The 12,148-nt window shown below is 42.6% G+C and overlaps 1 protein-coding gene across 11 annotated transcripts; it reads left to right on the forward strand.

The window, feature by feature from the left end:
• The first annotated feature begins 1,940 nt into the window (after positions 1-1,940).
• On the forward strand, positions 1,941-11,744 carry LOC146375365 (uncharacterized). Of its 11 annotated transcripts, none has more exons than XR_014801979.1 (6): positions 2,164-2,430; positions 4,270-5,042; positions 5,529-5,659; positions 7,706-10,781; positions 10,879-11,000; positions 11,143-11,744. XR_014801979.1 is itself a non-coding variant. In XM_084948792.1 (5 exons), the coding sequence occupies exon 4, from the start codon at positions 6,011-6,013 to the stop codon at positions 7,514-7,516; it is 1,506 nt and encodes a 501-aa protein (XP_084804918.1). In that variant the 5' UTR covers positions 1,941-2,057; positions 2,351-2,430; positions 4,270-5,042; positions 5,529-6,010; the 3' UTR covers positions 7,517-11,000; positions 11,143-11,744. The 11 variants fall into 11 exon arrangements, 9 of the variants coding, with proteins under 9 accessions (XP_084804918.1, XP_084804925.1, XP_084804926.1 ...); XR_014801980.1 differs by having other exon boundaries at positions 2,187-2,430; positions 7,706-9,613; XM_084948792.1 differs by adding an exon at positions 1,941-2,057 and having other exon boundaries at positions 2,351-2,430; positions 5,529-11,000.
• The last annotated feature ends 404 nt before the right edge of the window (positions 11,745-12,148 follow it).

Below are 12,148 nucleotides of genomic sequence, written 5' to 3' on the forward strand. Positions count from 1 at the left end.
CCGAACATGATTTTAACGTGACCAACAGAGAAAAGGAGTTGTTGTGCCATGAATTTGAGGCACTGAAAAGAGAGCTTGAAGAGGTCAAGAAAAATCTGTGTGATGTACAGGAAGCCTTGAAAACAGAAGACATGGCGTTGCAAACCCAAGCTCAGACTCCCAAAGTTTCACAGGAAGAACATAACAATCTGATAAACAACTACGATGTCCAAGTTGACATACTCAAACAAGAAAATAAGGCCTTAGAAAATAAGGTTAGTGACCTTACCAAAAAGATGTGGAATGGACGGGAAGCGATGAGACAAATGGAAAAGAACTTTCAAGAACAAAGGAAGCTACTCGAAAATCTCCGAGGAGAATTCGAGGAAATTTAGCACAACTACGACTTTGGCCCTCCCTATTAAACCTGGTTAACGCAGGTTCAATTCATTTGATTTAATTGGCCCAAAATGAGTGACTGCACCCAGACACTCAGTAGCAAAAAAATTACAGAGATTCAAGAGAGAAAACTGTTTCTGCATAGACTCCTATAGTACTGAAAGTCGTGTCATCACTTGGTGTCCTGCATAGAGTGCAGGTTTAAGGTATTTACCTATCTTTCAGAATTAGAAGCTATGCTGCGTCAGGGGTTATAACAGCTGTGCCCCCCCCCCAACCGGTCGAGGCAGATGGCCGCCCCTCACTGAGCCTGGTTCTGCCGAAAGTTTCTTCCTGTTAAAAGGGAGTTTTTCTTTCCCACCGTCACCAAGTCTAAGGAGCTTGGAGAAAAGCGCCTGGACTTCTTTAACTTAAAGAAGTCCAGGCGCTTTTCTTTCCAAGCTCCTTAGACTACTATGGCCTTGATGACTGATAACCTTCACAGACACTGTCATCAAGGGTTTGCTCACAGGGGATCATCTGATTGTTGGGGGGTTTTCTCTCTTATATTGTATGGTCTTTACCTTACAATATAAACAGCCGAGAAGCGGCTATTTTTGCGATCCGGTGCTTTAGAAATACATCTTAGCTGAACTGAACTCCATAACATCTGGACTGAAATGCCTACACACAACGGTAGGCATTTCAATCAAGAGCTCTGTCCAAAACGTTCAATGACAAGCATCAGCACCAGGATTGTTTTTTAGCTCACCAACAGTTCATGTTCCATACCCAGTTTTTATTGTAACTGCAACTTTGTAAGACTGGGTTGGGAGATGTTCTTGTGGTGAGCTTTTATTCACATAATTGGTTTCTTTAATAGTGAAATAAAATAAATTTGTATAACTGGAAACAGCGTTCTCATGTCTGATTATCACATTGTATTCTTTAAACCATGTAACAGAATATATAATATATATAATTTACTCATAGTCATATTTATATCTAATGTGATTGAGTTTCCTCATCTCTACTTATGTGCTGATGTGTTCACTGAGGCCATTGTATGGTCCATTTTGGCTGCATTTCCATGTTTTAAACATGAAATTTGCTTATTTAAAGGGTGTCTCATGTATCTCTTATGCAGAAATATGTGTTGCCTAGCTGGACAAATGTAGCACAGGTCTACTATTATTGGCCTAATGTATTTTAACAATCATTTCAGCATCTAGATAATCTCTTTCATCATCTCTTTCGATGAATTTAGCCTGGTTGTCATGAAATAGGCATTTGAAACAATAACTACCAGTATCTTTGAATGTGTGTGATTTCACTAATCCTACACATTCTTTGCAAGACAACTGGGTGCTTTTATGTAAAGAATGATCTGAGAACACTGAGGCTAATGAAGTAACAAGAGAAACATAGTAAGTAGTCTTTCAGTTTGCATGATCAATTTTGATTATTGTTCATTTTCATTTACCATGTCAACATGTTTTAGAGCAACGTTTTCTGATTTTGAGCTCTTTTAGGTGTACGTCATCGTCCAACACGTTCTCACTCCCAACTCGTCAAACATGTGACGCATGGTCAGGCTCCCTCTGCTTCGCTTATGGACGCGCAGGGTACCCCCCTCGCGTCGGGAATTGACGTGAAGGCTCCTCCGATTGAAGAGATTGCTGCGGAAGTGCCTGTTGTCGGTATATTTAGACATTTTCCAAATCACATTGTAGTGACGTATACAGAACACAATAAATTATATAATGTAAACAACTACCTGAAAAACAGGTAGAACGATACTTTTCTATCGTTTATTGCATTTATGGAGGGAGTGATGTATGCTGGGTAATGGCACAGCTAGCTACTGGGTGACTTTATTCACCCGCTTCGGCTGTTATCAGTCCATACAATGGGCGTTATTAGCACAAATCAGTCCCATAGATATGGGCCATCTCCTGCTAGATTGTTCAGAAGGTTGTTCTCATCCATCCAGATGGAGGATCACTAACAGGAGCGTGGGAAGACTCCAGAATCCACTCTGGCTGGAATCCGGTGGATATGCAGTGTGTACAGGTAAGACCATTTAAACGGACAGCATTTATAGAATGACTATTAAAAGTCAGCGAGTGTCAGTAATGTTAATGTGGTTATCTTAGTAATACACCGAGTGCTAATATAACAGCTTTAAGATGCATTTGTAGATATTATTACGTGTTTTACCGTCTTTGTGGTGCTAGCTTAAAGTTACGGTGTAAACGTTAGCTTATATTGGAGGAAAGCTGTTACTGGTTAAACGATGTTAGCACAGAAATATTAGCTTCTGTCATGACTGATGAAGGTACTAGTTAATAAAGTTTCCAGTAAAGTGTTTAATCGCAGCCACAGACTGACAGCAAATATGTCGATTAGCTTCAGTGCATCTGTAATAAATATGTGCAAGTTTCAGTGCTTCGTTTAAACTGTATGATACTTATACTGACCCAGGGTCAGTGTAAAATACAATCCTAGCTGTGTGAACAAAGCCTGGCTCCTTTAATCCTGCATGACAAACCTCAGGATGCAGGTTATTATTACTCTTTCCTGCTGGCACACCTGTCACACCTGAGAGTCAGCTAGAAACGTACAGTGACGTGGACATCATGCAAAGACTGCCAGACTCTGTAATACTGCAAATGATCAGTGACTCAAGTTAACACTAAACTTTAAACGGCACCTCTGTGTCTCTGTGTGCTGAACATCTAGGATTGAGTCAGGCTGCATCAGCTGAAGCTGTTATTTGTATATATCAGTATTTTTTATTCAGGTGTGGGGAAAATACGTAAGACTGCAGTGAAGCGATGCACCAGATTAATCCCTGGCCAAAGCTATCGTACTTAAATCAGACTACTGATCCAGCCACATCAGCCTTTTGTGAGGTCTGTTTAAAGTAGACTAAAAGTGAACTGCAGGTTCCTGAGAGGTGGACTGTGAGCACAGAAACACATGTTCATACATACAGCTGCAGCAAACTTACATTAATTTTAAATAGATTTGTTACTCTGATGTCTGTCTCTGTGTTAGTCCTCTGACAGACTGGTGACCTGTCCAGGTGTGCTCTACCTATGACTACTGGGACAGGCTCTAGCCTTTTTAATAGAAATTTTCTGTTATTCTCATTTAAAGTATTTAAGTGCTTATGCATATGCTTAGTTGTGACACTGTTATAGACTGTTCAGTGAAAGTTTCTAAAACTAGATGAACTTACTTCAGCGTCAGCAGTTTGAGAAAACAACTCCCTTTACAGGTGCTGATAAGGCCAAGGGCACAAAACAGCTTAACCATTGATCGGTTAGGTTTCATAGCGAGGCACGTGAAGTGTGGTAGGATCAGTTTGTAACTTCCTCCCTCTTCCTTGGAATGCATAAAGGAGTAGGAGCACCACTTCTGCGGCAGCGCTGACATGACTGAACTGTGATGTTTGATGTGTGTTGGCGCAGTAATAAATAGCTTGATCACAGCTCTTTCTGTGTTGCAGACTTTATTTAAAAGATTCCACGACACCTCCCACCCTCCCACTGTGAACCTGAATTGAATATTCAGAAGACATTTGTTTAAATAGTTCTACAAATCTGAGCTGTTGGTGTGTCCTTGGATTGTGTGGTAATAATATTTGAGCCTGCAATCTTTCTTACTGAATCTCTACTATGAGTCATGTTACCTGAGATTAATTCTATGTTTACCTGTCAGCCTGGACGAATGTGCTGTGTGAAGGAAATTAAATTAAATCAGATCTGAACTGCTTACATTTGAGGAACCTGTTCATATTTAATTGAAATATGAACCAGTGGTTTTTTTGATTGCTGATTCCAAGAGAGTCTTTGTGGAAATCCTGTTTGGCTTTTTGTTATTTTAATTCTCTTCTCTGTTTTCCAGAACAGTTCTCCACAGTCGCTGTCCACATGGGTCAGTGGGACCAAGAAGCACTCTGCTAATGTGTGGACTCTGACCAGCAACATCCAGCAAGACCCAGACAGCGTTTTCTATCTCCCAGCTGGAGGTTTTTGTTTGTCTGTGACTGGAGAGTCAGATTTTTGTTGAGCTTCACACTTGCAGAGGTAAGTCAGTTTGCAGAGATCCCTCCCACCCGGGCTTTTATGTGCTAGATTTCTTATCTGAAAGAGTAATATTTCAGTGACTGCTGCTTATACCACAGGTTAATACACGCTACTGATCCCTGATAGGAGAATCATCAATTTTGGCAACAAAGAAGCCTGGTGGATGTTTGTTTACAGTCTGATGATGGGACATCATGCTCTGCATCTTCAAAGTTTGCCTCCTCATTATTATTCATACCCAGTAATGTGAAGTATGCTTATATCTACTATAACTGAACCAACCTGGTGCTCTTCATTTATGGAGGCTGTTGAGTCTGAATGTTGGATGTTGTGTATCTCGTGTTCTCTGGGCTTTGTTGTCCTCAGTCTTTTCGCAGGATCAGAAAACAAAACCAGGAGGCGCGTAAATGTTTCTTCTCCATGATGTTTCTTCAAATGTTTCTTCTGGATGATGATAAGACTGTGACACGGGATGCCACCTTTGGTCTTGTGATGAAGCAAAGCTCAGGAAGAAGTGTGATTAAATGGTACCCACATGTGTGCTGCTGAGAAGGATGTACAGGGGCACCTGCAGCCAAATCCAAGCTTCAGGTTAGTTGTAGTTGCAGAACGCTATAGGACTGAGACAGCTGAGGCATCAAATGTTTGATTAAACGGATGAAAAAGAGAAGTTTCTTCCCTATAATTATCACTTCTTAAAATCTGTAGCAACTTCAAGTCTGTCAGCATGCTGAGCATGCTCAGAATGTGACAATATATTTTTGTTCAATATTTAATTTCTTTCAGTTGCAATTGTTAAATGAAAAAAAAATAAAAATATATTCTTATAATTTAGCAAACTAATTTATCAAAAAATATATACATATATCTGTATTAGTTTTAATAAATTAATTTGACACCTGTATTGAAAATACCATATTGTATTCATACAGAATCAGTATGGTATCATTGTTTGTCTGCTCACTGATTGCTGAAACTAAGAGCTACTTTGATCTGTTAAGATCTAAAGTATCCAAAGTTGAGCTCTGATGTTTCTTCACCCCTGTGTGTGATATGTGATTTCCTACATGCTGGCAGAGCAGAGCGGCAGTTTGTGCTCACAGATGGTGACGGTGTGGAGAGACGGTGGTGTTTCCTCAGAAGAACCAGCAGAGTCACTTGCTGACTGATGTTCGTCTGCACTGCACAGAGGAAATCAACTGACCAAGGTTTGTCCAGTGACGTGTTATGAAATGTATATTTGTTTTATGCTTACAGTTATGTTTTTCTTGACAGAGGCTCTGCAGAGGTTAGACAAAGCAGAGAAAATATGTGCTTTACATTTTACTGTGATTTATTGAGATATTTGTTGCCTGATGTTCAGCAGGAATGGAGAAATAGAATCAAAGGGAGATGTTTTTGCTGTTTTTGTAATGATGTAAGTAAATCTTCAATATTATTTATTTGCTTGGTTATATTAGGAGTGTTTCTGAGTGAGGGGGAGAGGAGTCATCATCCAGGTAAAGTGACGTAGAGCTACACACAGCATAGTGGCATACGTGAACTCACAAGCATTTAGTATGTCACCACGGGCACAACAGAGATTGAGCAAAGTCTTAGAGGCCCCAAATCTAACATTCACACATGAAGGAGCAAACATGGCAGATTTATTGGGAGCAGGGGAACCCCATGACTGCGTCAGAAGAGCACAGGTTGAAGAAAAAATTAGAGAGGACCTGAAGGCAGAACCTATACCTGGAGCTGAGGACTGGTTCACTGATGGATGTTGCCACAGAGACGAAGAAGGACTGAAAGCAGGATATGCGGTAGTCTGCAGAGTAGGAGAGGAGTATCAGGTCAAAGAAGCAGGAAGAATTGGGGGACAGCAGTCGGCACAGAGAGCTGAAGTGATAGCCCTAGCTCGAGCCTTGAGATTAGCTAAGAATAGGAGAGTGAACATCTACACTGACTCAGCGTATGCATTCGGAGCAGCTCATGTGGAGCTGGCTCAATGGAAAAGAGCAGGATTCAGAACAGCAACCAATGCACCTATCTGCCACAAAAGTGAAATGGAGGAACTGGAAAAGGCCTTGGCTGACCCAGATGAAGTGAGTATCATAAAATGCAAAGCGCACTCACAAGGAACCAGCATGGTGGCAAAAGGAAACCAGAAAGCAGATGAAGCCGCAAAAGAGGCGGCAGACTACAAAGGACGGAAACAAATGATACAGGTAACTGCAGAAGAGGAAGTATCCACTAACATGACGGAGGAAGTCAAACAGGCTCAGGAGGAGGCATCCCCAGAGGAAAAGGGGGTGTGGAAAAACAAAGGAGCCTGGCAGGATGGACACTTGTGGAGGGGGCCAGACGGGCGCCCCGTGTTGACAGCCAAAATGGCAAAACAGAAGGTGGAGGAGGCCCACGGACTTGCCCACGTGGGGGTAGCACAGATGGAGAGAAACTTGTGTCATTGGTGGCATCCTGAGTTGAAAGAAATGATAAGGGAAAAGGCCAGGATGTGTTTAATCTGTGGCGCACACAATCCCAAGCCAGCGGTCAAACCGGAAGTGGGCTTCACACCGTACGAGCTGCAAACTGGGAGACAGTTTCCGGCCCCTTGGACGGTGGGCTCGGTGGGACAGGACACCAGAGGGAACAGGTCTCACGCAGACTATTGGAACGAGTTAAAGGCGCTGGTGTCCAGTTTCACCAAACAGGTGGCTTGTGAAAAGCCCACAGGAGGAGGAGAGGTCCCGGACGCAAAGGCAGTGTGGCTGAAGGTCATCAAACGCAAGTGGAAGGAACCCCGTTGGACTGGTCCATACGAGGTGTCGGCTCGGACAGCTACAGCGGTTCAACTGAGAGGGAAAGGCGACGCCTGGTATCACTGGACGCAGTGCGCAGCGGCGCACGAGGACTTGGTGGGGAGAAATCAATCTCCACCCAACACAGGTGAAACTCAGAGGCAGAATAAACCCTCACACCTGTGCAACGGGCCAACCGGTGGTCTACCCGGGAGGTCGAAGAAAGAAGAGCAGCCTAGGAGGAAGTCGCCGCGCCAGCGAAAGGGAGCGGCACCAAACTGAGCATCTAAAAAGGGCTTTGAACTTTTTGCTACAACATAACTTACACACAACACCATGCCATCACAACAATCAGATACTCGTGACGAGAAAAGAGTTCAAAAGGCTATCACAATGTTCAATAATACCATAGGTTTAATGTCGATGATGTTTTTAATCACAGCTATATGTTTTTTGGTTTATTTTTTGCAGGCCGACAAGGGAAAACTGTCTGAGCACGGAGGTCAGGCCGGCCCGGCGCTGTTTGATACGCCACTTACACCACTCGTGATCCTTAGTGACTTCAGGCCGTGGGCGAGAACGAAGCGCGAGGTCTCTGGTAAAAAGGATGAGTGTCTCAGCACATACGGTGGAGTAGAATTAGATTATGTTAAGGGTTCCACAACTTCTTTCACGTTTGATCTGTGTGATGTTTTTAATTGTCAGGATGTAAGCAGTAGCTGGAGGGGATATAATGTGTGGGTCTGTTGGGACTATTCAGTGAGTACACACTGCGAAAGGGGAAATCGGCCTTATGACAGCTGGTGCCGTAATTGGGATCAGGTAAGGGGTTACACTGGGGAAAATTGGGAACCGCCAGAATTAGGACCAGAAAATGAGCTTAAACTTCAAAGGGACTACAGCCCATCTAAAAATCTGTTAACCTTATCATTAGGTAATTGGCGTCGGGAAAAACCTGTATATCTAATCTTGGGGGTGGAAACAGCTGGGGTTGATCCAAAAGTGTTAATTAAAGTTAATTTTCTAGAAAAGACTAATCCCAGGTCGCCAGGTAGAGAAGAAATGACAACACACGTGATTCCCAATCCAATGAACTCTGTTGCATCTTTTACAGGGCAAGAGGGGAGCGGGTCGTCGGAGGCTGGACCAGAGGAACAGGAACCAAAAGTTAGACAAGTCGTTTCGGTGGACTACAGCACGTTAAAACCTCAAGATCTGATTGAACGCGCCACCGGGTTCAGTGACAGCAACATCTGGCTGGACTGGATGGCCCAAAACGCTAAAGAACAGAAAGTGTCTAACTGTGTAGCTTGTGCTTCCGCAAGGCCGCGCTTATTTACTGAGCCAGCACCGCTGCATCCAGAGGATCAGTGGGGCTATAACTGTATGTTGCGAATGACTAGAGAAGTTGTTAATACGGGGAACTGCACTGTGTTGTCCAGTCTATTTCCCCCTATTGACAAACTCACGCGAGCAGGACCGTTTATGCCCAGAAAAGATAACTATACGTGTTTTACTTTTTCCACAGATAAAGTTAAATATCGACTAGGGGAAATCGATCCAAATTGGTGTTCGGTCACCCGGACGGGTAGGACCACCAACAATGTGAGTGATGCAGCCACCGTAATTGGAACATGGGCTAGAAGCGGGCTGTATTACTATTGCGGGCATAGGACTCTTGTGGTTCGTGTTCCTGTGGGGAGCGTGGGTACATGCGCAATGGTGAGACTAGGGGCGCCACTTATGCTAATTGGAAACCAGGTAAAAGCGATTCCACAACACAACACGCGCACATTGGCAGCTAAACGCAAAAGACACATTTTAATGAAGACAGGCTTTGATGGCACACATGCATACGACCCTAGGTTGAATTCCCCCACCTGGATTGACTCCATTGGAGTGCCCAGGGGAGTTCCAAATGAATTTAAACTCGCTGATCAAGTAGCAGCCGGTTTTGAGAATATTCCAATAATCTCTGCTTTCTTTCCAGTGACCCCAAACAAGAACGTAGATAGGATAAATTATGTTCATTATAATGTGCTGAGACTCTCTAACCTCACCAAAGATGGCATGGAGGGGTTGGCGGAGCAGGTGGGTCCGACCTCGTTAATGGGCGTGCAGAATAGGATGGCCCTTGATATGGTATTGGCAGAAAAAGGGGGCGTCTGTTCCATGTTTGGCGATCAGTGCTGCACCTTCATTCCCAACAACACTGCTCCAGATGGCTCAGTGACTCGGGCTCTGGAGGGCCTAAAGAGCCTTTCTGAAACTATGCATGATCACTCAGGTATTGACAATCCGCTGGAGGGCTGGCTGACCTCAGTGTTCGGACGATGGAAGGGGCTTATTGTGTCGGTCATGCTGGCTTTATCTGTTTTGGTATGTATTATGGTTACCTGTTGTTGTTGTTGTCTCATTCCTTGTGCCAGAAGAGTGTTAGTGATGATGTTTAGGAGGGCAGTGGAGCCTAGAGTTATCACTCCAATGTCCATGATGCCGATGATGTACGTAGGACCTGCTGTGTAGGCCAAGGAGTGACATGACACAACTGTCAGTGTTGTGACCTCTGGATTCTCCAGAGGTCAACAGAGGGAATTGTGGGATAAAAGGGGTGTTCTTTTTCTTTTCTTTTATTATTTTGTTATTTTATCATCGGCATTATTGAAACCTCAGAATCATATAATCATAATCATATAAGAATCATATAAGCAGCCTTTAATTAACCTTTGATTAAAGCTTTTGACATTACATTGACATTTGTATTACAGTGATGGTTATAACCTCAGGTTGATTTTCCATTTACAAGTGCCAGAATAATCATATGCTCTTTCATTGCAGGTGTTACCATGATCATCTCATACATATTGCTGTTTGTTGCTCATTATAGAGTTGTGCTCAAATTAATAAGGGTTAAAAGCTACAGTCAGCGCGAATGTCTGGCTGATCTATGGAAGGGAAAGGCTTTGAGCATAGAAGGCCGCACGCGCTTACACAACACTGATATCATGTTATTCTTTGCGATTCTGTATTCAGTTATATCTTTTGTTATGTTTTAGTAGTGGCAATTGATTAAACAATATTCATTTAATATTACATAATTGATTTAGAGCATTACACACTGATCACCTTAACCAATCTGGAAATCCTTGTAGCTGCAATATTGTGTCTCCGCAGGGGACAGTTGGCTCCAGGAGATAGGCGGGAGTCAGTGCCTGTCCTCGGGAAGGAGAGAATGTTCTTTTTGCTGTGTTAAATAAAATGGTCAACATTGATTGTATTGCACCTGTCATACGCATGAAGGGGCGTTCTAATACCCTGATTTCATAAAACTATTGTGATGTGATTTTTGGGGTGAGATCTGATGCTGTCTGCGTACGGTGTCCATCTCCCACGCGTGTGATCATTAAAATCATCGTTTGACTCAACCCGGCCGGACCAGTGTTGTTATTGTGACTTTTCCTCTTGTATCCATCCCCAATATTTGAATCCGTAACAGTGGATACACTTGTCTCCCCTTTAAAGGAGACAATCCAAGTCATCCTTAAATGTTAGTGCTTTCAAATACACAAACAGGACAAAAATGAACATCCAACTTTGACTGTAATACAAAATAAATCTTTGCATGTGTGTTTTCAAACTCTCAGATGGGCAGCATATCAGTCTTGGACTGTCTAACCTGCCGGAGCAGCACTGAATGACCACCACACATGAGCATGTTCCTGCAACATTCAGCATCTGATCCTTCATCTGTGTGCTTCTGCTTTTGGTAAGTAGAGTTACCCAACTCCAGTAACTCTAAACACATGCCATCCATTTCTAACGGCCTGGTTACTTCCTGTCAGTTACTTTAGAAACCATGTGGTCACCTGACCTAACACTGTTTCTTCTTCTTCCCCTTAATGTTCAAGTGTCACATGTCAAACAGCTGGAGAGGAAACTACACCAGTGTACTGAGATGTTTCACCAACACGTGCCAGATGCTGTTCCTTCATGGTGACATCACCAGAGACAGCCCCACCCACCTCAGGACCTCGCCATTGATCATGATGATTATAATGATGACAGCGAGCGGAACTAAGACTGTAAAAATCCACGACCAGAATTTTTCTTTCTAATTATTAATGAATACTGAGAGCCTCTTTCTGTGTTTTGTCTGTTTTGGGGTTGTTGTTTTTTACCTCATTTGTTACTAACAAAGTTCACCAAACTCACACAGTTTACATTCTGTATGTTTCCATCTTTACCAGCCACACTCTAACTGCATTTAAGAAAATAATCCTTAGAAATCGTCGTTTTTCTCTTTTGTAATTGATGATAATTCAGTGAATATACTGCGCTGCTTCCTTTTATTGCATCACACATTGCTTTAAGTTTTTCAGTGTCCAGTTATTTTTTACTGCTGTTTGAATTCTCTGTATGTTTGACCCTGTAGACTGTTTGATGGACTGCTTGTCTTCCTGTTTGTTACCGCCGCCTGTTTTTTAATAAAGATTTGGATTTGTGACTTCAACACAGCCTCTGCGTGTCCTCCCTTTGTGTCCTCTTCCTCTGTGAATGTGTTGCATGTGTCACAGATTCATTTTATTAACAGCTTTCCCACAGTGAGTTGCATCAGCATTCATTCACAGCACATTTCAGAAGGATTCAGATTAATACAGTGATCTTACAGTCAGAATGATCCTGACAGAGTGCCACTGTAAATCATCTTTCATCAGGTAAATTTTAAAGTTCAGTATTTCAAAGCAGGAGTTATGAAGAATCATATTGGCATTAGGACTAATAATATGTACTTACAAAGTCAAAGTTTTTTTAATTATGCTAGAATATTGGAAGACAATCAACTTTTAGTGTTTTCCGCATATTAATTATTCTGAAATAGAGACGGTGACCCTAACTGTACAGAAGCACTAAACA

Source organism: Perissodus microlepis, chromosome 13 (assembly GCF_051167445.1).
Source record: "Perissodus microlepis isolate ML-2025 ecotype Zambia chromosome 13, ASM5116744v1, whole genome shotgun sequence".
NCBI lineage: Eukaryota > Metazoa > Chordata > Actinopteri > Cichliformes > Cichlidae > Perissodus > Perissodus microlepis.